General features: G+C 52.1%; 1 protein-coding gene across 3 annotated transcripts in view; it reads left to right on the top strand.

Moving 5' to 3' along the window:
- Positions 1-25,265, top strand: part of JADE2 (jade family PHD finger 2) — a 76,529-nt gene that overhangs the window by 7,816 nt on the left and 43,448 nt on the right. For all 3 annotated transcript variants that reach the window (XM_062638096.1, XM_062638097.1, XM_062638094.1), the window contains exons 3-4: positions 2,723-2,808; positions 13,745-13,902. In XM_062638096.1, the coding sequence (XP_062494080.1) occupies positions 2,723-2,808; positions 13,745-13,902 (244 nt within the window). The remainder of the gene's footprint in view (positions 1-2,722; positions 2,809-13,744; positions 13,903-25,265) is intronic.

Raw genomic sequence — 25,265 nt, 5'->3', positions numbered from 1 at the left:
AGAGTGTCTCCCTTCTGTGAGGAGCCCGGGCAAGGGAGAGCTGCTGATGGCAAACCTGCTAACGAAGCAAATGCCCTTTATAGGCAAGTTGTCCTTTCCTGCTGCGGCCTGAGACTGGTTAGCTCTTGATTGAGTTGTACTGGGGGAAAGGGAAGTTTTTAGTGGAGTCAGATTAAAACCGGAGCCGCCTTGTTCCCTCCTTGCGAGCTGAAGAGTGATGTGGGAAAAGGGATGAGGTTCAAGCCAGCAGAGCTTGCAAGCCCACGCTTGCTATTCACCATCTACCTCACTTCATCCTCATTCAGGAAGGCACAGAAGCATGTGCTCAACAATAAACATGGATTTTGGCTATAAATAGAGCGCTTCCCTCTCCCACTTCTTCCAGGGTTTCACCCAGTGCAGACATACCGCAGTGCCTTCGTGTTCAGTACCCTCCAGGCACCAGTCTAATCCCTTGTCTGGGCTCCCGAGTTTCTCCCTGGTTCCCCTTGGTTTCTTACGAATGTCACAGTAATTTCATCTGGGCCGTGCTGGGATTTTGCTCTCCACACTTTACAGGATCTGGCCGCTGGATACCCGAGACCGAACGGGACTTTGCTAAAGACACTGAAACTTCTGGGCCTTTTCCTAACAGGATGATGGGGAGATTACAGGGGGTTAGGGAAGGGCTGATCTCGCTGGGTTTGGCTGAAGTTCCCACAGCTATAGCCAAAAAAACCTGTCAGCCTGAGTGCAGCTCGCACCATTGCTGCCGATGGGAACCTGCTGTTTGGCTGCTGGAGGGGACCCCCATCCCGCTGGAGCCGTAGGGAGGGGGCCGGGGGCTGAGCTGTGCCTATGGGAAGTGCTTCAGGCTCTGCCAGCGCCGCTGGCTTCTCGTACAAGGAAACATCTCTGTCTCAGAGGAGGGTTTGTTTTGGAAGCCGTGCTCCCAACTTCCCCTCTCCTAATCCCCACATGCTCAAAGGCTTACGGAGCCGAGCCGTGCTACCTGGCTGCTCTGCCTTTCGGGGGTAAGGCATCTTTAATCACAGTATTGAACAACATGGCCTTATCTCTGTTGGGCTTGGATATTCCTGCTGCAGGTGACATCTAAGCTGTTGACAAATGCTCTCCGGCAGGATAACTGTAAACAAAGTGATGACCTTCCTTTTGATTCCTCTGCCAGGAAAGGGTGGCAGTGGCACGTTATCTACCTCTGTGTAGCTGTAGCACCGCGCTGTAGCTAGGGAAGAGGGGGCAAGGTGGATGTAGCGCCTCAGTCTCCCAGTAGAAGCTGTGGTTCTGGTGCTGCGATGCTCTGAGGAGCTCACTGAGTCCAGAGGCATTTCCCGGTGGCTGCAGCAGGGGACTTCAGCCGTGGGCTTTCCCTAGGGAGTCCTGTTGTGTACTGAAATGATTAAAGGAAGGCGTTTGTGTGGAGCCCACCAATGATACCTGGCTTGACACTGCAGTCAGAAAACCAGGGGTGCTTTGGGGACGACTGATGCTGTCAGATCTGGGCTTCATTTCATGGAGTACAAGAAAGAGGGTGCAAAGAGCGCAGGGTTAACCAGTGCCTCCTGCCCTGCCAGCAGAAATAGGCACGTGAGGTTTGTCTGGGCTCAGGAGGGACTCAATGGCCTGAGCTGGCAGAGGAAGGCGCGTTTCCCACCGCAGTGATACTGCATCAGGGACAGCCCTGGTCCCTCGGGACAGCTCAGCCTCTGGGCAGAGCTCCTGAAGCCCTTGTGTGCATGGCTCCATCAGGTCTGGCAGTTCCCTGTGTGCATGGTGTGGTTTCCTCCTGCTCAGCCATCCAAGGGGAAAATCAGTGTTAAAGAGACTTATTGATAGTTAATTTGCTGCACCCCCCAAAAACATCTCTATCTAGCGGAATCTGGAGGGGTCCTGCTCTACAGAAGACCCAGCTGTCCTCCTCATTATAAAAAGATTCCAATAATTAGTTTATTATTTCTTATTACAAAATACATGTCTTTGGGTTTTTTTTTAGTGATAGTAACACACATGGGTTGAAAACAAAGATTAATAACTTCATGGTCCCAGCACATTCCAGGCTTCAGCTGCCCTTGCCTTGTGGAAGGTGGTAGCAGTGGTGATGATACTGCTCCAGTCAGGATGGTGAGAGTCCATTCATAATGCTCCCAGAGGAAAGAAATCCCAAATCCCAAATCAAATGCTGTCTTCCTGCTGAAAAGTGTAAATTCATTTGCTTGATGTGTCCTGTTGCATGGTTCCCACCAGGTGCTGAACAGGCATGGGAATGCTCAGTCCTGGCATGGACCCAATTTGGGCAGTGTTTCTGACCATGGGGTCTGAAGTCCTTGAGCAGTTCAGGTCCTTTTCTGTACGCATCCTTGTTCGAAAACTTCTAGTCTTACCTCCTGAATTCCTGATCCCAGCAGATCCCAGGAATGAGCCCTTGCTCATTCCCCCTTAGAAGCTGTTCTTACTTCATGTCTTTAGGTTTCTCATTTCTAATGTTTGCATTCCAGAAGCCTCTGCTTCAATCATCTATAGCAGCAGGAAAGTAACATTAATCTCTTTTGGTGAAGTACCCTGGGATGTGCACACCAGTAATGCCACGTCAATGTACTACTGCCTCTTAGTGTTGACCCAGAGCCTTGGTTGAGGCTGTAGTAGTGGCAGTGGGGTGGGGACAAAGATGGGGAGTAAAATGGATCTGTTCTCCAGGTAACCTGTCTCTGTTGCCTTATTGCAGGTCACACGACCTCTGCCTCCAGATGCTCCAAGATTCCAAGTACCAAATCCCCCTGGTCACGGCAGAAGGAGAAGAAGCCCTCTGAGGTACGTGGGCTTTTGCCAGAGGAGAGCTTTTCTTTAGGGAAAAACCAGATGTGATGGCAACACAGCTGGCTGCGGGTGGTGGGTACCAGGACAGGATATCCTCCAGGATGCTGGAGCCAGTGGTGCCTTGGCCTTAGCCTTGTGCTTGGTTCTGCTGGGAGGGAGCAGGCAGAGGTACCCTGCAGACATCACTGATGGAGGGTGAGGGGTTCTTGTGCTCGCTGCATCCCTGTTGATGCAAGTGGGGAGAGGTGGAGTTTGGTGGGACTGGGAGGTCCTGCACTATCAGGGTAGCTACATGGCTGAGGTTCCCTGGTTTGGTGCCTGCCTGGATGCCCTTTCATTAATAGCTCAGGTCATAGCACTGATGCCAGGAAGGGTGGCTCAGTGGCACAGGGCTCCTCCCCGTGAGCAAGTGGGAGGTTCAGGGCTGTGAAATGAGACACGGCACAGCTGAGCTGCAGATCAAGTTGTGTTGGGTTCCTCCTGTCACGGGGCTCAAGGGCATGGAGCTGAGGCCATTGGTGCCTGACCTTGCTGCTGGGTTTTCCCTTGCTCCTGGCTGGCACAGGGCAGTGCTGCCTGCCCTGGGGCATTGCCCTGGTTGCCCTTTCCAGCTCTGTGTTGCAGGGGCTGTGACCAGGTCGGGGGAACTCTGCTTCCCAAGGACTGTGCTGGAAGGGATGATGCTGTGCCCTGTTTTCCCTTGCGTGCCTCGGATACATTTTCACTAGACATGGAAACTATACCAGGCATGAGCTGCTGTTGTAGCAACTGCAGTGTTTAGTGGTGGTCACCTTCCTTTCAAGAGCAGCGTGAGCAAAGCCAGAGGGACATTGTTCTTGCATTCCCTTTCCTCTGGACCGGGGTCTGGAGTCAAACAGAGCTATGTTTAGAAGCAGGTGAGGCTGGCATGGCTGATGCCTGCTCACAGGCTGTAAACTCCATCCCAAGCCCCTATGTTACACCTCTCCTGAGGCTGTGGCTAAGCACAAACCTCTCTAACATCCTCCCTTTGCATCATGCTGAGTAGAGATTTTGAGGTTTTCCTGTGGTCACTGCGTGAATCACAGCTGTGCTTGGCTCTTGCCACTCTGACACATTTGCATTGGTACATCTAAGGGATCGGCGATGGACAGACTTTAAAAGTCTGAGTTGTTTGTGCTTTGGATAAAGAGAGGGGCTGAAAAGCTGTTATTACCAGCGGAAGTAGTTGGAAACACTCTAGAGAACAAAGAACCAGGGTGCAGATGTCACTGGCTGCTGACAAGGCTGTCGGGAAGTTGTGCATTAGGGCTGGTAATGCCATTTTTTGGTTATAGATGTGTCTCTTGAAATGGGTGAGGGTGTAATCTGTGAGCTGATCCCTCACTGAAAAAGTGAAGCATTTCGGGCATCTCCTCCTGCTGGGACACTGTGAAATAACTGCCCATCCCTGTGCCTGATGGCAATAAATCATCAGATTTGACATGGAGGTGCCTTCAGGGGTCCTGCAGGGATGCTCATCAGTAGACCTGGTCACATGTGCAAGGATGTGACTTGTGACACCCACAGTTTACTTGTCTGCTAGTGAAGTTACTGGGTGGAAGTCCCAAGTCTCCCAAGTGAAAACACTTCTGCACTTGACGGATGTTCAGACCCGGATCCAAGTTTTGCTGCTGTACAACAGCTGGAGTGAAAACTAGCTCTCAGTCCACAGCACCCGGCGAGACATCAGATGGGGAGCCTGCAGGGGCCAGGCTTATCTCTCTGCTTCATGCTCTGTTATACCCAGAGGATAGTTCTCAGTGAAATGTAGCTCTGGAACAAATAAAGTGAAGCAAAAGCTTAACAGTGCCCAGCTTAGCAGCAGTTGGGACAGAAAGTGAACCTCGGTGGCACATCTGAACTGAAACTCCAGGGGAATTTGGGGAGGCCGTGAGTAATGACTCAAGCTGGAGTTGGGCCAGGATGCTCAAGCTGCCAAACCATCTTTTACAAGAGCGTGGTGGGAACCTGAGCAGATGGGAGCAGCCCAGGTCTCAGCTGGCCTCCCCTTACCCTGCATCTCCCCTGCAGCTGCTAGCATCCAGCTCTGCCCCGATTCAGCTCCAGGTGAAACCCAGGGGTCAGGAGAACACGTCCATGGGGTTGGATATAGATTGCCACACACAGCAGGTCCAAGACCTGTAGCAGCACATGGTAATGGTTTGGAGGTCATCCCAGTGAGCGCTGGTTTATGGATTTCCTCTGCGACAGCATCTTCCATGGTTTTCCATGAATGACCCAATGTTTCTTGCTGTGAGCATCCAAGTGTGGGATCCACTGTCTGTCACCTGTGAAACCTGCAGGGTTTGGCATGTCCCAGGGGATTTCTTGCAGGAGCCCTGAAGCATTTCAGGCACAGAGAGGGATGGGCATTGTGTCCTGCTGGAGCAAGTACTGGGAAGCGTAAAGCATAAACCACACCGCTGTCAAACAGCTTCACGTGAAATAGTGAAGTACCTTTCTCTTTGCTGTCTGTTGAGGATGGCAGCCACAGGAGGGTAACAGGGAGAGCATGGTGAATGTATTGCAAGGAGGTTCTGGGGACGTCCAGAGGGGTGGTGATGCTGGAGGCCAGGCTGGGGGAGCAGGGGTTTGTGTGCATGGAGAGCTGTCCCTCTCAAAGTCATGGCCCCGTTGGTCTGCGAGCTGCAGTCTGCATTCCCCCTGCCAACCCGAGCAGGAGATGAAACGACTCCAAAGCATTAGTGTTCCATAGTTATTAGCCAGGTCAGGGGGTGATGTTTATTATGAAAGACTCTGTGAGAAGGGATTAACTCCACACATTAAAAACCACCCGATACAAGGCATCTGGAAAAACAAGCTTCTTAACATGGAAAAGTACTGAGCTGTTTGTAAACATCCGCCAAGGGGGCCATTGCCAGCGAGGGTGATTATATTTATCTGTGCCTGTCACGGGGCTCTGCCCGGGCTCTTTCCTGATGTGTCCCAGGCACCAGGCCTCTGTCCCGGCTGCCTCCCTTGCAGAGGTGACTCTTGTCCTCTCCTGCCCCAAGCATGGGCAGCAGAGACCTCAGGGCTGAGCTCCAGTGCGATGCCAATGGTGCCCCAGGCATGGGCATGGCTCTGCTGCCCTGCCAGTAGGCAGAGGATGGATGTGGGCAGGTGCCAGCAGCTTCTTGCATCTGCCTTGATAGGAGTCTACCGATCTGGTCATTTTAATTAATCCCATTAGAGCTTGTTTGTCTCTGAACCTGGACGCAGATGGAGTGTGGTGGTCGGTACCCATGCCTGGGTGCTGCTGGCCAAGGAGCTCAGTGAGGAGATGCTGCTTGTGCTCCCTGCTCCAGGAGCTGGAGGGAGGAGGATGCTCACTCAGGTCCTCCCTTGTTTTGAATGCTGAATCTGCAGCAGGGAGTAAGATGTGCCTGAAGTGTGGATTTTTGCTGCTTTTAGCGGCGCATTAGTGCAATCCTGCCCCCGGCTATAGGGCTGCTGGGGATATGAGCGCAAGCCTTGCTGGTTAGACTGCAGTCATCAAGCCCTCTCTCCTGTTCCTGACAGAGAACAGTTGTCAGTGTCTAAGGAGAGAATACAGGAACAAGGCCAGTGTGTAGTGATAGCTGCCAGTTCTATCCGCCAGCTCCCAGCCATCAGCAGCCTGGGGACTCCCTCAGATGCTGCCTCTGAATCACTGCCTTAGCCGGGGTGTCGGTCCTGAGCTCCTCAGCTACTTGGGATGCAGACCACTACCCTGCAGTGAGTTGCACTGACAGAAGATACAGTGGGGAGGAAAAGAATCCTGCTTTTTGTGCTAACCACCTGCCTGGCAGCGCTGCAGCCATCCTGTTCCGAGCTGCAGAGCTCTGTGTGGTCTCAGCTCTCCTCAGTGGGTGCTGCTCCTCTTGCCGGACATCCTCATCACCCTTCTCCCATCCTGTTCCGAGCTGCAGAGCTCTGTGTGGTCTCAGCTCTCCTCAGTGGGTGCTGCTCCTCTCGCCGGACATCCTCATCACCCTTCTCCTTCGGTCCAGACCTTCTGGAAGCAAAGAGACCGCAGCTGCAGGCAGGGTTCAAGATGAAGGGGAAACCACAAGATTTATACAATTTACATTATTTTCTGCTTGCCTTGTTTAGATACTGCTTCCGTGTTTTGAAAGATGCCTTTTTATATCTCTTTACAAGGATTTAACCCTTTTAGCCAACATCCTCCTTGCTTTCCTTCTAAAACCTTCTAAAAGGTAACTCTTAGTGCATTGAATCTTGGTTTTCCCCCTGCGATAGGTATATCATGGCCCAGTGCAATGTGAATTTAGTCCCAGGGCTTTCCATGCTTGACGAAGGGCTTTTATGAGGATGGCCAAGCAAGACTGGACATGCTTTTGCTGGGCTGGATGAGGAGTAAATCCGTCTCTGTTGAAAGATTTGACCGCAGTGGCTTTGTCACTTTTCCTGAGCTGACATGGGAATAGCAGTCTAATACCATTGTCTTCTGAATGCTGAGAAGGGCCAAACAAAAATGCTTCTTGTTCCTATTTTAAATTCTGTTGTTCATTGGATCTTTAGCATTCAGCATTGTGAGAGGAAACAAGGCGAGATGAAGAGATAGCAGGCTGGCTCCCAAATGAGCACGAGAGTAAGTATTTTTTCCCCCACAGGCAGATAGTATCACTGCTTACACACACAAACCAGGCATTGCTGTGCTTCAGAGCCTTGCTACTGAGCATCAGTGCTCCTCTCCTCTTAGAAAGGGCTGGAAAACTGTGATATAATGGCAGGGAAATAGGGCTGGAGGGGAGCAGGGCTGGCCAGCCAAGGGCTGCACCCGTGGAGGTGCCGGCTCAAGCTGATACGAAGACAGTTTGTACAACCAAAAACTATTCCCAGGGCTCCCATTGTTCCCGTTGTTTTCTCTTTCTCTGAAAATCCTTGTGACTCATGAGCTACAGCAAACAATTTTATGCTTGAGAGAATGAAGGGCTAATAGCACTGGCTGGAAGTGAGCAGGGAGCCCTGCAGATGAGGCAGCCGGAGACACCCCTGGTCCTGATGTGGAAGGAGGAAGGGGGTTATGGTTGTGGGGTGCACAGGACACAGCTGCTTTGGGGGAAGAGTGTTGTACCAGAAGCTAATCAAAGCCTGTTATGTTGGTGTCAGAAAGCATTCCCACATCCTTTATGTGCTGACCTGCTGCTGCCAGTCTCGCTGTGGAGAGGTGGTCCATGTGAGATGCCGTATGGCACCGTGGATGTGAGGGCACTGTGTGAGCATCGCAGATGTGTTACAGGGTTACAGGAGGTAATTGATTCAGATTGGGTTATAGGAGGGAATAGATTCAAATGTGAGATTTGAGGTGCCAGGCTGTGGTCAACATTTCTCCTGTTCCCCCTCTTCCTCCTGAGCACATTGTGCTTTCCACCGTGCACTTGATTCTGAACGATGGGCTTCATTTCTCTTACACTTCAAACCAGTGCTTTGCAGTGTGTCATGCTTTGGAAAGGAGTGTTTTATCCTATAAACTGTCAGGGATATAGATGTTACTGTGTGTTGAAAGAATTGCATCCCATGCTGGGAATGGGAGAAGGGCCGGAGCTCATCCTTCCACCCCTAGAGAAAGGTCTAAAGGCCCCAAGGGTGCAGGGGGAAATGTGTAACCCAGTTCCTGCCGCCTCAGCAAGCCCTGTGTGGGGGGACCTGTCCTGCTGGAGCCCATCTGTGCCTGGCTGAGCCTCCTGCTGCCTTCGGAGCCGGTTTCCACCCGGGCTGTTTTGCAGACCTCAGAGCACCCGTGTTGGGTGCTGCCGAGGTCGTGCTGCCTCGCCGGGTGCGCTCATCCATGTGGATCCTGCGTGGCGGTCCCTGGGCTGGCTGCTGCTTCCAAAGCTAATTAAAACCAGTGCTAGATGAGTGTTTCTTCTCGTTTCGAGTTAAAGCCCAAACCAGATAGGGCTCTTTGGCTCCAGCCCAGGAGCTGGTTTTGTATGAGTGGAAAGTCTTTGCTGCAGGATCTGAATGTGATGTTTTCGGGTTGGTGTTTGGAGTTAAAGGAGTAGTTGGCAGGCTCAGACCAATGGTGCAGCCACTTGAAAAGCTGAGATCTTGACAGAGCACATAAAGTGAGAGGTGAATGGTGGTGAGATTGATGGGCCACTCTGTTCAAAGGGATTGTGAGTGAGTCAGAGAACCTGGAAATCAATATGAGGATTGCACAGAAAGGTGGTGAAGTACAGACAGGGGCTGGTCAGCTGTGGAGGACACAGGAGGAGGAGAAGGAATGCTGCTGCAAAACATTGCAGTCTGGGAACCCTCTGCTAAGGGAGGGATGGGAGTGCAGTTTGTGATGCCGTGTGGCATTCGCATTGCCCTTCCCTTCATAGTGAGGCATTGTGCACCATGGCATCTCCTTCCAGGGGTAGGTGTTTCTCTTGGAGGTGGTCCAGGTGTTGGACAAATAGATGTTGGTCCACGAAGAGCTCATGGAGGTGCCTCCCAGCCATCTCGCGATGCAGGGAATGGCTGTGTCTGGTGGGTGAAGCAGTAGATTGGAGCTGAACAAGGGGCATGTGGCTCAGGCAGGAGCTGAATCCAGCCCCTGCCTTGCAGGTCTTTGCCATAACCACAGGAACATCCTTCCCACACCAAACTGGATCCAAGTAAAGCATTAGGATGTGAAGATGTGTAATATTTAATCAGCTTGGGGGGATTTTTTTATTTTGAGATAATATCAATACAGCTTTTGCTTCTCAACAGCAGATCACAGAAGTGACAGAAAAGGCTGATGTATCCTTGTGAAATGTGGTGGCTTTGGTGTCCCAGTGACTTCTGATGTTCCTGAACCTCCAGGACCAGCTGTCCTGGGGAGACAGTCACTCCAGCACTGCAAGCTGGTGGGATGAAAGGATGGGGAGATAGAGGTCTGCAATACAAGCTTGCCTGGCTGGTGAGATGTGAGTACCAAGGCCTGAAGGCTCACAGACCTTAGAAATGAAGCCAGGCTGGAGCAGTTGGATCTGCAGGACCAGGCTGTGGTGGCACTGGTGGTGCTTGGACAGGAGGGATGAGCTCGGGTCTGGTGTTGCCCAGTAGTTCTTTGGTCTGGGGAGCAGTACGAAGGCATATCTTGGGCTATTGCAATTGCACTTCTTCTTCCCATCTTTAAAGCTGATGCTAGCAAAGGGCGAGGTTGGTCCCTGGGCATTGGTGTGATGCATCTCCGAGCATCACTGAATCCTGCCTGCGGTTCCCGAGCAAGCAGAGGTAATAAAGGGAACGTCTCGGTTTGGCCTTCACTGTTGCCACGGATCGATAGGCAATAAACCGGATCCGCTGCCGGCCTGGAAGGGGAGGCCAGAGCCTGGCCAGGGCTGGGGAGGGGGGGAGCAGGGCAGCCGAGACGATTTGTCAGCTCCTGCAGCCGGGGAGAAACAGTAAACACTCTATTGAGGGAAAATTGCTTGTTTTCTGGTACCCAACTTCCTCTTCACCGCCAGGTCCTCGGTTCATCAGTGCCCAATTTATCCTTTATTTGCTTTTCATAAATAATTCAGAGGAGTTTGAGTAGAATAATTGAGTCTTTTCCCAACCCTAATCCCAGACAATTCAAAACAAAAAGACATTTAGATTACAATTTGAGCGTATTAGCTGTTGGGAGATTTCCAGACAACTGATCTGCTTTCCTTTACAATTTCTGTGCCGTTCCGCTCGCTTCTAAAGTGTTCTGCTTTGATAGTTAATAATTTGAGCATTCCCAGCTCTTCATGAAAAGACAGAGGCGGCGTGGTGATAAAGCGCGGCCGCGCACGCTGCCTTTGGATGGGCAAGCTTATCTGTTTTCCAAGGAGGAACTAAATAAATGAAGGCGTGAGATTGCAAATCCAGCCCTCGATGTGGCTTATCGTCGGCAGGGAAAGAGATACAATCACGCTGATTTGGCTTAAAATTAAGACTAAGCTTCTGCGGCGATGTGAGCTGAAAAGCCAGAAGGGATGAGTTTGGGGAAGGCTTAATGCAGGAAAACATGAGCCTGGGATCTGCTCCATGCAGGGGGGAGAAATGAGACCGCGGGCTGATCTCCGTGCTGCGCTTTCCAGTGCAGAGGCTATGAGGGATGTTTGGCGGTTTGCTGGAGGGTTTTGCATCTGCTGAGGGTGTTGCAGAGCATTGGTGAGGCTGGTCCTGCTGGTTCAGAGTGGTGGTGAGCACTGTGGGATGCACGGGCAGCTCAGCTGCCTGTGGGATGCTCCAGGGTGCTGGACCACCAAAGCCATGACCCCAGCTAACAGCTGAGAGCGCTAAGGAGGTTACCTAAGTAATAGCTCTAAGCAGGGCAAAATGTGTTCAGTTTCTGACATGAGGATCTGGTTTATTTCCTACCTGTGGGCAGCAGCCCTGGGGGGGACCAGGCTCCCCAGCAGCTCTGCCAGCTCCTCCTTAGGCAGGTTGCATGATGCAGTTCAGGCTCCTCCGTGATGCTCTTCATCAGCAGGAGGAAGGTGACGGGCCAGGCGCTGACATAAATCCACTGTGGCTGCCCACGCCTGGTGTTACAGCAGAGTGATGGGACTTACCACCTCTCAGGCTCTTGCCTGGTGCTGACTTTGCAAAAGAGAGTGGGGATCCTTGTTTGGGGTAAGGCTCTAGAAAGGTGCTGCACTGGGTGCCAGCATCCCAGGGAGAGAGGATGCCGGGGGTATTTATGACATGGCTGGTCCCTCTGGAGGGCTGGAAAGGGCAGTCCTGTGCTGGCTGCCAGCTCGTGTGCCTGCAGCAGCAGCATGAACATGCCTGCTGCCTGCCCTGTGCTGCCTGTGGGGCCCTGGAGGAACTGTGTGTTTGTGTGCCACGGAGGAGTGATGCAATGCTCCTGCACCCCGTGGCATCGAAGGGGGTGTCCTCAGGAGGTGATGGGGTTGGCAGTAAAGGAGCTGGAGGGCACTTGGATGTCAGCAGGGTCCAGTCCAGGGAGGTTTGAAACCTATTGGGTGCCCAGCACCTTTGGAAGCCATTCTGACCTGGCTTTGCCCACAGATCCCAAGGGTGAGTGTCTCCAAAACAAGTGTTTGCTATAACAGTTTGGCAAATGGAGCAGTATATAAGTGGTACATCACTCCTGACATGGGGCTGGTGGCTGGAGCAGGGAGCTGGCACCATCCCTTAAACCGCCCTCAGCCACGTGTGGTCCAGGCATGGGGGGAGCATCTCATCCATCAAAGCAGAGCAGTCAGATGTGAGAAGAGTCACTTGGGTTTGTGTTGTCCTCATTGGAGATGGGCACCAAACCTCGGTAATGGGAGATGCTGTTTGCCCGAGTTGTGACCCTGGCAGTGCAGGGATGCCAAGAGCAGAGGGCGTTTCTACATTGTATTTTAAGCACCAAGCCACAGTAGGGTTACTTTGCTTGTGTTACTCTGCAGCCCCAGAAGGGCTGTGATATCTCACATATCCCTTCTCATGTTTAATTAACGTCTGGCTTCGTATTTTATCATTCTGTTAAAGTTCTCACACTGGCAGTGTATTAAAAGGTTACTGTGGCATCTGGATCCATGCGTTTGTAGCACAGAGACTTGAAGGACCCTGATCTTTCTCAAGCTGAACCTAATTCTGACTGTAATATGTAGGCTGTTAATTATGTTTGTTGAAGGATGCGCTGAGGCTGTGTCTGGCCAGCTCACATCAGGTTTATATAGGCATAGGCAAAAATACCTCCAGGCAGATGCATCAAGAGGTACCAGTAAGATTCAAAGAGGACCCAAGATGGAAAAGGTTGTTTATGTATTATATTTAACTCTAATTGGGTTAGGAGCTGAGACTCTGAGGATTAAATAAACTGACCTAAATACTGGTCTCAGTGGTCTTAGTTAAAGTCTGGTTTCCTGTATCTCAGCCGATTCGGTTTCCCAAGTTCTCTCCAAAGGCAGTTATCTTTGTATGGAAGGTGTCAAGCCATATTTTATCATTTATTGTGGCTCTGACAAAGCAATACTCATTTGGGGAATAGACCCTGGGAATTGAACAGTGTCTGAAGAGAACACCTGATCCATCCCAGCCCCACAGAAGGTTAATGCAGAAGAAGCAGGGATGGGGTAGACAGAGCGAGCTGGTGTCCAGGCATGATTGCTGGCACTGTTAGTTATTATCTCAGCTAATAGCAGATGGTGGAGAGGAAGAAATCATCCATTTTCATTTACAATTTATTTTTATGCTGGAAGAGGCAGGATTGCTCGAGTCGTTGCTGTCAGGCAATCCTCTGCAAGGAAAATCTTATTTACTGTGAGGGGTATTTTTGGAATCAGTTTTTTATTGGAGTATATTGGGAGAAGACTCTGCAGGGCCAGAACTGAGGTGGAGAAGAAGCCCATTCACTGTCCGAGGGGCTCGGGGGGTTTTCATAGAGGAGGGCGCCAGTGCTGGTTATCACAGGAGGTTTGCTGGGGCAGGAGAAATCTGTGTGTTTGGTTGTGGATGTGTAAGCAGGAACCTAGATCACCTTTTAGTGGATGTTTTCCAGCTGTAGCATAACCCCTCATGGCTATATTTTGCCTTGTGATCCTTGGTGACCACTGGAGCAATTGAGCCCTGATGATAGGGTACCTTCAGCTTTTACGTGTCCCTGCTTGGGGCAGTGAGGTGATGTGATGGGGACACAAAGGTGTTGGGGGCAGTGAGGTGACATGATGGTGGTCAGGGCTCTGTGTTTCCCACAGCTTCATTCACATCAGGAGCATCGTTTTCCCCAGTAAGGCTGGTGTGGAGAAGCCCAGTTGCTGCGCATCCCTGGGCATTTGGAGCAGATACTCCTGTGCCTATGTTGAAAACATTGATCCCCTAAGAGGAAGCAGCCTCTTGTTTCTTCAGTTCAGTAGTGATGCTCGGTCTGTGTCTCAGCCAAGCTTGCACCCTCTGCCAGACCCCTTCATTCTGCCTGTTGGACCTTTTCTTTATTCCGGTGCAGGTTTTCCGTACGGATCTGATAACAGCCATGAAGATCCCTGACTCCTTCCAGCTGAGCCCCGATGAGTACTACATCCTGGCTGATCCTTGGAGGCAGGAGTGGGAGAAGGGTGTCCAGGTGCCAGCGAGTGCCGAGGCCATTCCTGAGCCTGTGGTCAGGTAAGTGAGTGGGGTCCCATGTGCCTGGTCCTCTCTGTCCTGGTGGGATGGACACCATCTCGGAGTGCATCGGGATCCTGGGCTTGCACAGAGATGCGGGGGACCTCCTGCTGCATCTTGTCTTAGGCATTTGCTTGCTGGAAGTCCCTCTTGGGTGTGCAGCAGGTTGCTGTGCCGGGTGACCGGCTCCTTGCTTGCTCTTTACTGGGGAAGTTTTAGAAAGACCTGATAAAATCAAAGGGAGGATAAAAACCTGCCAAGAGAAAACCACCCAGAACCACCTCTGCTTGGCTGCTTGATGCATCTCGGTCTAGAAACACATGGCTCTGCTGCTGTTTCATGGCAGGGGTGCAAGAGCTTGGACTAAAACCTTCCCTCTTTACCGTGTAAGCTGTCTGTGGAAGTGTGATGGGCATGCGAAGTTCGTGGCTTGGAAAAGCAGCTCGGGGAACAGAGGAGCATCTCGCAGACCTCGTAGCGACGACGTCTATCGGCCTAGCCCCGTGTCTCATTAGCTATTTTAAAATAGGGAACTCAGGTTTAAAATAGACACTTAAACAGCTGCTCGGGCTAAAAAAGAAGCGACGTGGGGGAGCTGCTACCCATCCGCTCTGTGTGTGGGAATATCCCGGGGTGATGGGTGAAGCGCGGGGGAAAGGCTGGAGGAGGGAAGCAGGCAGGTTGGGAAGGGACCCCAGAACTGGCAGGGTCAGACCCTAAACCTCACAGGGTCGGACTCCACAGCTCGCAGGCTTCGCAGGAGCTTTGCAGCTCCCCCGTTCCCTCCGTGGTGCGTGACCCTGGGTGCACAAACACCGCTGACAGCATCGTGATGCTGGGGCTGCCCGCGGGAGCCAGGCTTTGCTGAGGGGCTTGGGCAAAGCTGGTGGAGGCTCTGCTTGTCCCACAGCAACAGCAGCTGCTCCTGCAGCTGCCGGCCCTGCTGCTGAAGTAAACTTTTGTGTACGCTCCCCTTCCTCCCCCCGGGGAAAACAGAGAGAGAAATGAAACTTTAATGAGGCTGAACACATCAAAAGGGAAGTTGTAAAGGGGCTGTTGAGTTGATTTAATCCTTGGGAAGGGAAAAAAAAAACCCAGACAAAAAAAAAAACAGCAAAAAAATAACAGGGAAAAATCCTCCTGTGTGTGGAATATCTTTTTTTAGTTGTCTTTGATAGCTAACCACAGTCTGGGCTCCTCAGTGCTCTGCTCCCCGGCTGAGGCCTTGTGCCCGTGCTATTTGCAGCTGAAAAGTGATAGCCTGGGGCTGCCGGGGCCGGTGGTGCCCATGGGAAGGCAGCCTGACCTGTGGCTGCTGCGGGCGCTGCTTCTCCCTGCTCCATCGGGTGCCTTTGCATCCCAGACCTCGGAGCCCAGATTCAGGGCAGGCAGGCTGTGGATGTGCTCCTCTGCTTTTCGCCAAGCCCTTGGTTTTAGGGATCCTGGGGAAGCTTTCACAGTGATGCGCATTCCCACACAGGGATGCTCTTAAAGCGATGCTGGTGCGGGTCATCCCTCCAGCATCCCCATCCCACTCTGTCCTGTTCTAGCACCAGCCCTTTCCCAGTATCTTTCACATGGTTTTGGGCTGCCCTCATGTCTCCTCTCTGTCCCCTCTCCTCTAAACTAAGCAGATCCATTTACTTTCAGCTTCCACCTATGGCTGTGTTTTCCGGAGTTGTGTCATCATCTTCCAGGCTTCCCCTGGTCTCATCCATGTCACCACAGGGACATGCCCGCAGGCTTCGGAGGGGACATCAGACACCCCACCACAGCCTGGTGCTGCACACTCGCCTTGAGCTTGGGTTTCACTTCCACCACCAGGTCATGCTCTGAAGAATTTCCTCATGCTTTGGGTTATTTTGCTCGTTGGATTAGAATAGAATCATAGAATAGTTAGGGTTGGAAAGGACCTTAAGCTCATCCAGTTCCAACCCCCCTGCCATGGGCAGGGACACCTCACACTAAACCATCTCACCCAAAGCCTCATCCAACCTGGTCTTGAACACTGCCAGGGATGGAGCATTCACAACCTCCCTGGGCAACCCATTCCAGTGCCTCACCACCCTCACAGGAAAGAATTTCCTCCTTATATCCAATCTAAACTTCCCCTGTTTCAGTTTTAACCCATTACCCCTTGTCCTGTCACTACAGTCCCTAATGAAGAGTCCCTCCCCAGCATCCCTATAGGCCCCCTTCAGATACTGCAAGGCTGCTATGTCCTCAGGCTCAGCACTGTGCCATAATCCTTGATGAGTTGCCTCTCGCGATGCTTCCAGCTCTTTCTGAATGCCTTTTGGAGTTCAAGCCTTGCTCTCCAAAGAGTTTGTGACTTCCCTTGAAGTCATGCTCAGCAGACTGTGAGCAAGAGCACCCATGTCTGTGTGAGGAAGCCTGGCCCTGCAAGAGGTGTCAGCACAGCCCACGGCCACCGGGAGCAGCTCCTGATAGGTAGCGTTGAAGCCTTGCTAAGTGAAGATGGGTCCCATCTGCTCCTCTCCTATCCACCCACCGCAGAGGTCCTGTCCCATGTCAGATGGATCTTATCCCCTGTTACTTTCTGTCTGTATTCATGTAGGTTGAGTGTTTCAGTGGGTTTCCCTGAGTTTTATTCATAGAGGCAGATATTGAGTGTCATCTCCTGCTCTTCTGAAATGTGACCTCTTCTTTGGGACCTCCCAGAGATCCTCATTAGTGGCTCCGTCACTCAGGTGGGTTTCTGCAGCCCCTCTGGGTTCTGATGTTCCCAAGTCATCCCAGGCTGCTGTGGGATAATGCTGCTTACCCACAGCCTTCGCTTCCTTGGAGGTCTTTCCTCTCTTGTTGCTCCATCTGCTTGTCCTGCACTGTGTTCCATCTGCCTGAACCATCTCTTGGCTGGCAAGACAGCGAGCATGGCCTGAAGGGCTTTGTCCTTAGTCTGAAGCCTGTTTGGGATATTCCACCTTCAGTAGTGCAATGTGAGTGGAATGAAGATCTCATTTTGCAGCAGTGTTAATGGTTCCACCTGCTTTGTGCCATGATGCACATCCCAGGGGGATAAGCGGTGCCAGATTTGTTTCGAGCAGGACAGCATCTCTCCACAGGCACACCAAAGAGATGTGTGAGCAGTTCTCTCTCCCATAGCATCCCTGCCCTCAGTGTTCTCCCACTTGGGTGACCCTTGTGAGTTGGGGATGGGAGAGAGCAGCATTCAGACTGCCAAGGACAGATGAAGACTGCAATCTCTTTTGTATCTCCAGTGTTAGACAGCTCCCTCTTGCAGCTTGCCCTCCTTTGGAGAAATGTCAAGTGTTCTTTCATAGGAGATGACTATATTTCATCTGCCTGAAGAGAGCAGCCTGAAAAGGCCTTACAGCTCCATTTACCTCCCTGGTTTAATTGCTTTAATTTGCCCCTGTCTCCATCCCAGCAGCAGTAAGCAGGTGCCTCGCTGGTCCCACCTGAGCTGCTGCTTTCACTGCCCCACACCTCTGCACCAGTTTCCCCCCTTTGCTTCCAAACTTTCCTTCTTCCCTGCTCAAAATATGTCACATAAACCCCATGGATCCTCCCTGTGTTGGATATGGACAATCCTATTTCCTTTCTCTGCTGAAAAGCATCGCAGACTGGGAAATGCAGAGTCCCTTCCTCGCTGTCAGGGCAGCATTTTGCTTCCCCCCATCCCAAAGGTGTAACACAAGGATGTGACAGAGTATCCTGCCCTTTGTGGGAACCAGGGAATGGATGCCCGTGGCAATCCACTCCTCATGTTGTCACTCCTGACAGCCATTGCCCTGTTAAATTCCTAGAGGGAAGCAGGCAGGGAGAAGCCACAAGAGCCTCTGGGAGCTGGAGAGCCAGCAAGCACTGCCTGCAGCATCACACTGAGCCCATCATCCTCACCCCAGGGGACTGGTTCTTGGGCTGGGTGATTGGCAGCGAGCAGCTTTTGCCATGGAGGGTATGAGAGCCTTTTCCCACTCCGGAGATGGATCTCACCCTCCGAAAGGTGCCTTGTATGCAGCCGCTGCTGCTCTTCCCATCTCCCACCTGAGCGCTTGGTACCCGCACCCTGCCTCTGGGTTTTGTGCCTCCGAAGCTGAAAATGAGATTGTTCTGAAGCATTTTCTTTTGCTGGAGCTGTAAAATGTCACAAGCTGGGGGTGAGGCAGGAGGGAAGAGCTGCAGTTTAAGGAATGCTTTCCCCAGAAAGCATCATCTCAAAATGTCTCCACCAAGAGCCACCTTAAACCCGAGGGTCCTTTCTAGGTTAGCATAAATCGCAGTGCAGTTGTGAGGAAAGCAGTGGGGGAAGAGGTGCAGCATCTCTTGGCTCCGTGTCCCGGGAGGCACGGATGCTGCTGATGGCCATGGGTGATCAGGCAGCACAGATCAGCTGCTTCCTCTCCACAATCATTTCTGGCTCATTGCTGCTGAAAAGGGTTTTATTTTGTGCAGTAACAGGTCTGAGAATTGCCCAGAGCTTGCAGGGCTCCAGTGTAGTGAAAAAAGCCTTTTGCAGTCAGATGAGAGAGGAGTAGAGATGAGTTTCCCTCTGGCGAGGCAGGGAGCAGCAGGGTGGCATCCTCTGCTTGTGCATCCCCTGTACATCACCCTCCCTGGGATGCAGGTGGTGATGGTGACGCTGCATCCCAGTGATGACACTGCATCCCACCTCTGCTGGAGCCCATAGCTGAAAGATCTCCAGTGGCTTTCCAGAGCCAGAGGTGAGCCTTACAACCCTCCTGTGAATTGTTTCACGATTGGGTAAACTGAGGGACAGAGGTTTCCACCATGGGTCAATGGTAGAGCCAGGTTTGAGGTCACAGCCTGGTGCAGGGCACAGCTGGGTGCTGGATGTGATGTTGGACTATCTCAGCATGACTTGAGTGTAAGGATTAAGCATAGCAAAGTAATGGGAAGAGTTGTCACAACAGTTGTGGAGCATCAGGGCTGTGGGTACCACTCCTGTTACAAAAGGGAAGGAGAAGCTTTAGATGAGCTTTGTCTTCCCTGAGCCACACCATGATACACCCAAGAGGAAAGTGGACCTTGCTGGTTCTCCATGGGTGCTTATAGGAGGCTGCAAAGCCTTCTTTGCAGAGTGGGTGTGCTGGGACCTGACCTGGGCTCATCCATACCTACAGGCATCAATGCCAGTGCCATGCATGATGCTGCATTCAGCTTGCCCAGCAGAGCATCACTCCATAAAGCAGTGGCACCTACGTGGGATTTTATGCACCTGTACAGGCTTTAATTCCTCCTTTATTTAATGATTTAACGTTTTTGGCACGCGGCTCCTTCCCCAGGCTGACGGGGCTGCAGGCAGGATCTAGAGGTGGCTCTTGGATCTCACATTAAGCCACATTAGTATGTGCTGTAGATTCTGTTTCCTGTGAATTTGCACACAGCGGGAGGACGAGCAGGAAGGCTGCTTCTTGCTGGCAGCCTTCCCAGATATTCTTGGCGTTGCAGATCTATACTTGCATCGTCGCTGTGGCCCTGTTTTAACAGAAAACAGAAAGTGCTGTGGCAACAGGAAGGCACAACCTCTGCGAGTACCAGCTCGGCGATGGCGGTGGCACCAGCGCAAACGCCGTCTGCCACGTCGGCACGGTGTTTGTGTCCCTGCCCTGTCCTGGTCCCCCTCTGGTCCTCCTCCTTCAATGACCACACACACAGGTAAAGCAGCTCCTTGCTGCCCTGTGTGTGAAGCTGGGGTGGTGGTGCTGAGGCTGGGTCGCTATGTGGACCTGCCCAGTGTTCATCTCCTTCAGGCTGCGTTGTTCTGTAGTGAGCTCCAGAGTCGCCCCAACATCTCCAGGAGGTCCAGCAGCTCTTTGAGAGGATGCAGAGTTGTTGGCAGGGATGTTTGTGTTGTGGTTGTGCAATACCAACATCACTTGAAAGGGAGCAAGAGGAGTGGGTCCACTTGTGGGGTGCAGTGTTGGAGATCAGTGTACTGGGGTGGGGAGAAGTAATTGGTGCACCAGTAGCATGTGTAGGGCTGAGCACATCCCTGCCCTTCTTCCCTTCTGCCCCAGTGAGTGAACACTGTGGGGCATCCCATTGGGACTGGACACTGCATCCAGACCAGGGAGGGAATGATTCCATCAAAGGGAGAAAATAATGCTGGGAGCAGAATGTGTTGCAGTGGGGAGCTTGGTAGCACCGAGGAGCTGTGGCCAGGCTGGACAGCAGCGGGGTGGCACGATGCGAATGTCCCAGCAGTGCCTGGCCTTCACCTCTCCCTCTCCCCTGGTGTGCAGCGGGAGCCCTGGATGCTGTCCAGGCTGTATCCCTGCGGCAGCGCGGCTTCCAGCCCGGGGAGGGCTTCCCGAGGCTGCGTTCTCAGCATGTACTCTATGAACCAGCACACTTTGTTCTCGAGTGTTGGGATTGGACTTCCTCTGCTCGGTCGGCGACGCAGGCTGGCTGTTGACTCATCAGCAGCTTCCCTTGGGCTTCGCTGCAGAAGGGGCAGGCAGGATTCTGCTGCAGTTTGTGGATCTTTTGGAACAGAGCTGCTGGGTTGTTTTTTTTTTTTTAACATGATCTTTCCTTTTTGGTTTTTTTTTTTAAGCCTTTTTTTTTTTTCCTTCCTTCCCTCCAGCTCATCATGAAAAATGTGTGAGTTTGGAGCTTGCAGATGGCACGCTGGTGCTCATACAAAGGGCTGTTTCTTGGGTCAGTTATCCCCATTCTGCCCTTAAATAAGCCTGGGTTTGGGTATGCTTCAGAAATCCATGTACGCTTCCCTTTCTTCCCTTTCAAGATCTGAGGCTCTGCTCAGATCAAAAGAAGTAACAATCCCAACTGCTCTACTGGTAAATGTGTGGATCGCAAGCCCTGGGACGTGGGAGCACAGAGGGAGGAAAGCTTGATGCTGGTACACTCCCTGTGCTCCTGGGTACCCCCATGGTGATGCTCGGCCATGGTGAGGACGGGATGTCCAGTGGCACTGATCCAGGACAGCAAAAAACCCCATTGATGTGACATCAGTGAGTTCCCTCTGCAGCTCTGCTGCAGGGAAAGGGAGGTTTTCACTCGGATCTGCTCAGGCAGCCCTTGGCCCCACAAGCAGCGGGGAGGGATGGGCTGTTGGCAGGGTGGCCTGTCATAGCATCAGAATGGTTTGGGTTGAAGGGACCTTAAAGCTCCTCCAGCCCCAACCCCTGCCATGGGCAGGGACACCTTCCACTAGAGCAGCTTGCTCCAAGCCCCTGTGTCCAGCCTGGCCTTGAACACTGCCAGGGATGGGGCAGCCACAGCTTCTCTGGGCACCCTGTGCCAGTGCCTCAGAACCCTCACAGGGAAGAGCTTCTGCCTAAGAGCTCATCTCAGTCTCCCCATTTTCAGTTTAAAGCCTTTCCCCCTTGTCCTGTCACTACCTGGCACTGTAAAATGTCCCTCTCCAGATTTCCCTTTAGGTGCTGAAAGGCTGGTCTTTTAGATGCCTGATTGAGGATGGGATGAATCACCTCTGTGTCAGCAGCAGTTTGGTGGCTCAGAGGGTTTGGGCAGTACAAAAGGTGGTATTGGTGCTGTAGAGGGCTGTTTTCGGTGCCTGAGAGTGCTTTGCAAAGAGGTAAGTGTGATTTACTCTGTTACTTGTAATCATTTCTGGTTTACAGTCTGCTTGACAAGTTCTCGTGTGGGCTTTCAGCAGGTCCTCACCTTTATTTGCTGCAGGAAACATGTTAATCCAGCCTGTTCTTACCTAGTGCTGAGCCACTTGGACTTTTACTTTGAATGTTTGCTAATCCTCCCAGTGGATGCCTGTGGTTTATACTGGACCAAGCACACAGAAAGTCAAGTGTACTTCAGCAGTAAATGTATAGAACAAGCAGGTTTGATTTCTCACTGCTCTGTAACGAGGTTTGCAGCTCTCAGAAGGAGCTCTGGTTTGGTACAGCCTTGGGAGCCTCCGTATCTCGCTCCATCACCTCCACTCTCCATTCACAACCATGGATTTAGTGTTTAGCTGGGCAGACCCTGGCAGATTTGATCACTGCTGCTTGCAACAGCAGCAGTAATTAAATCACCTGCTAGTGATTTAGCATACCTTGTGTCCCCATTGAACAACACAAGAAACTATTACTTTTAAGCGCTCTTCAGAGTGCTGGGAGGAGCAGGACAGGACTAGCTGCTCCATTCTTGGTGCTGTGGATAATCCTGTTGGATTTAGGTGAAGCATTGCTGGAGCTGTCCCAGGACCTTGGTGAGGTGGAGAAGGTGGTTTTGTTGTCAGTGCACTTCCAGATGTGTAAAGCACCCCAAAAGAAGCGTAGCTGCAGAGCAGTCCGGGGATGGTGCTTGAGGCAGACGGGTCCCTCCTGGTGTGGGATGGGCTGTGTGCTGTTCCCAGTGACTCAGCGTCGGAGCTGTTCTCGTGTGTCTCAGGGTTCAGCCTTAGTGCAGTGATTCAGAACACATTAAAGAAATGGCTGGATGCTGCCTTTCCAAATTCCTCAAAGCTTTGCTTTCCTTGGGCTGGATTTCTGTAAGGAGACATGTGCAGTGGCCACAGCAGCAGTCATCCTGCTGCCCTGCTCTGTATCTTGAGCTTTCCCATGCTCAGCTCCATTTAACAGCAGGGTCGGGGGGGGGGATTTGCCTGGCTCCTGATGTGCTGTGGCTCATGGCCACAGCCCCTGCTCAGCCCATGGCAGGTGCTGCCATCACCCGCAGCCTCTGCCTCTGGTCCCCAGAGTGGGATGCAAGCACAAGCAGAGCTGTTTGTGTTACTGGAATAATTGTGGAAACATTATCTGGCTGAGATAATTAATTCCAGATGCTTTAACGTTAGTAGCTTGGCTTAGGTTACATAAAGAAGCAACAGTTTTTGTCTTTTTATATCCAGAAAACATATACTCAAGTGTCCCTGGCTTCCCTAGCAGCCATTCCAAGGTACATATTGCTTACATGGAAATGAGCAGAATGCTAGCAGCCGGCTGGCTGGGTTTGGGGAAGGTTGGCGGGTGGCATGGGTGCCTGAGGGGCCACTGGGTAGTGGGGCTATGGGAGAAGGAGGAGAGCAGCACCCATGGGTGCCGACCCTGGCTCTGTCTTCCTTGCCCGTGGGGAGCAGATGTTGCCTGAGCATCCTCTGGGGTCAGTGGCCACTGTGTTTTGCTGGGCTTTGGAGCCAGAACAGCAGCACAAGGCTGTGCCTCCTCACAGCAGCAGGTCGGAGTCCTGCTGCTTTTGATCATAGAATCCTAGAATGGTTTGAGTTGGAAAGGACCTTAAAGATCATCCGGTTCCAACCCCTTGCCACCAGCAGGGACAATGCCACTGTTAGGGCACAGAGAGAAAAGGGGTAAAGGAATAGGGAGAAGATCCTGGCACCACATCAGAGTTTGTGTGTATTTTGCTCTCAGCCCAGACGCTGCTTTCTTCTATCAACCAGAAACACATCTGTGTTCTGTTGTTCCAAGCAGCCCACCAGCAAACCACTGCCTGGCCATTGCTGCCTGCCCATGCAGCCCTGGTTTGCTGCTGCCCAGCAGCTGTGCACATGAAGCCTGCTGTGAAACAGTGCCCGTCCTCTCCTCCACCTCGGGAAGGTGGATGCAGCTCTGCAGCTTCCCAGCGCTGCACCTGGATGCTTCCTTGCCAAGTCCCTTCTCTGGTCTACATCACAGTGGTTTTCTGGGCACTGAATCAGAGCTGAGATTTAAATGGTTGAGCTAAATCTCAGTGAGATTTGGGCTGGAATGTAAACGTGAGAAAGACAGGGACATCAATGCTCTGGTCTTGATCTAGTCTGCCCAGGATCAGGCTTTTTATATGGTGATAAACAGCTCCAAAGGGAAATTGGACAAGCTGGCTGGGTTTCACAAGATGGCTGTTTAGTGCCTCCTGTTCACTTGTTTTCCTCTTTTTATCACATCAAAGGAGAGTGAATCACTTCTCCTTAGAGGATTACATTATTCCAGAGGCCTGGAAGGACCCACTCTGGTTACAGGCTGTTACTGGAGGAGATTTTAGACAGAGAGGAGAAAACAGCATTTCTCTTATTGCACCTGTTAATTGCAGTTTGGAGCTTGAGCTTCCTTCCAGTAAAACTTCCAGAGCCTGCCTGCATACATCTTAAGCTGCACATCAGGGGCCACCCACCCCCGACCTGACCATCCTGCACAGGAATGGGGTTGATACAGGGACATTTCCAATCCCAAACAGTGAGACCCTGAATCCTGATCCTGGAGCCAAAAGGAGTTTCCCAGCCAAGAAGCAGGCACAGGGCTGGCAACTGCAGGATGTGCCCTGTGGAGCTGAGCATCCCGGTCGTTGGGAGCAGTTTAAAAGCTGGTAATGATAATTCCTGATGTTCACTGGATAGTGCTGAGTGTCCAGGGTTTAGCTGGGAAAAACAACAGCTAAAGGGATGGTTGGTGTCGGTGAGACGTGCTGTCCTGTGCTGGTCCCTGCCTGGCCGAGGACACTGGGATCCCGGATGCATCCCAGGGTCCTCCGCGTATCCCGAGGTCCCCTATGCATCCTGAGGTCCCCTATGCATCCCGGGGTCCCTGACACATCTCCAGTGCAGGAGGGATGGGGTGTGCAGCCTGCAAGCAGCCACCCAGGCATTACGTCACCCCGAGCCACACTCACTGGCTGCTGGTACCCAGAGGGCAGGACACTGCTGCAAACAGTGTTAACCCCTTCCTGGGCATCCCCAGTGCCACTTGGGTAACACAAAGGGACCTTCGCCCGGCTGAGCATTGGCCAACGATGTCTGTGCAGTCAGGGGATGCTTTTTGGGCATGGGTGCTCCTGTTACAGAGCTTGGTGGATCCTTCCAGGGCCAAATGAAGCTGCTTTTTGTTCTCCCAAAACAGCAGCAAGAAGCCGAATGAGAGCTTCAAAGCTGAACCAAGTGTTTATCACCTGTGTATGTGTTTGGGACAAGCTTTACTGAAGGTTTAGGGTATATTAGAGAGAGTGCCAGCCCAGCCATCCATCACACCCATCAGCAGTGGTGGTGCTGAACCGCATGGTTGCACCGGGCTGCTTGCTCGAGCATGGATGAGCACAGGAAGGATCAATGTTGTGTTACCTCCATCAACTTCTTTTGCTAGAAATGTGCTTTTTACAGCCCCTTAACACAAGGATAGTTCATGAATGGCACAAAGTGGGGTGGCAGACTGGGCCACCAGGCCAGACAGCCACTGCAGGTTTCTCTTCCCACCTTTGACTCCTGGGCTGAGCCCTGTGCCCGCTCTGTTATGTATGTATGAATTTTTGTGGGTTTGCAGAGGCTGTTGCCAAATCTCGAGGGGTTTTGGCTCCAGCAGCCAGTGAGGAAATACTGCACATTCTTACTTTGCTGCCCAGAGTGGTCCCAGCAGTGCCAGCTGAAAACGGGGCTTTAAATC

This window comes from Pezoporus occidentalis, unplaced genomic scaffold (assembly GCF_034315485.1).
Source record: "Pezoporus occidentalis ecotype Australia unplaced genomic scaffold, CSIRO_AGI_Poc_V1 ctg55, whole genome shotgun sequence".
NCBI lineage: Eukaryota > Metazoa > Chordata > Aves > Psittaciformes > Psittacidae > Pezoporus > Pezoporus occidentalis.
The sequence above is the reverse complement of the archived record's forward strand: the minus strand, read 5'-3'. Positions and strand labels throughout refer to the sequence as shown.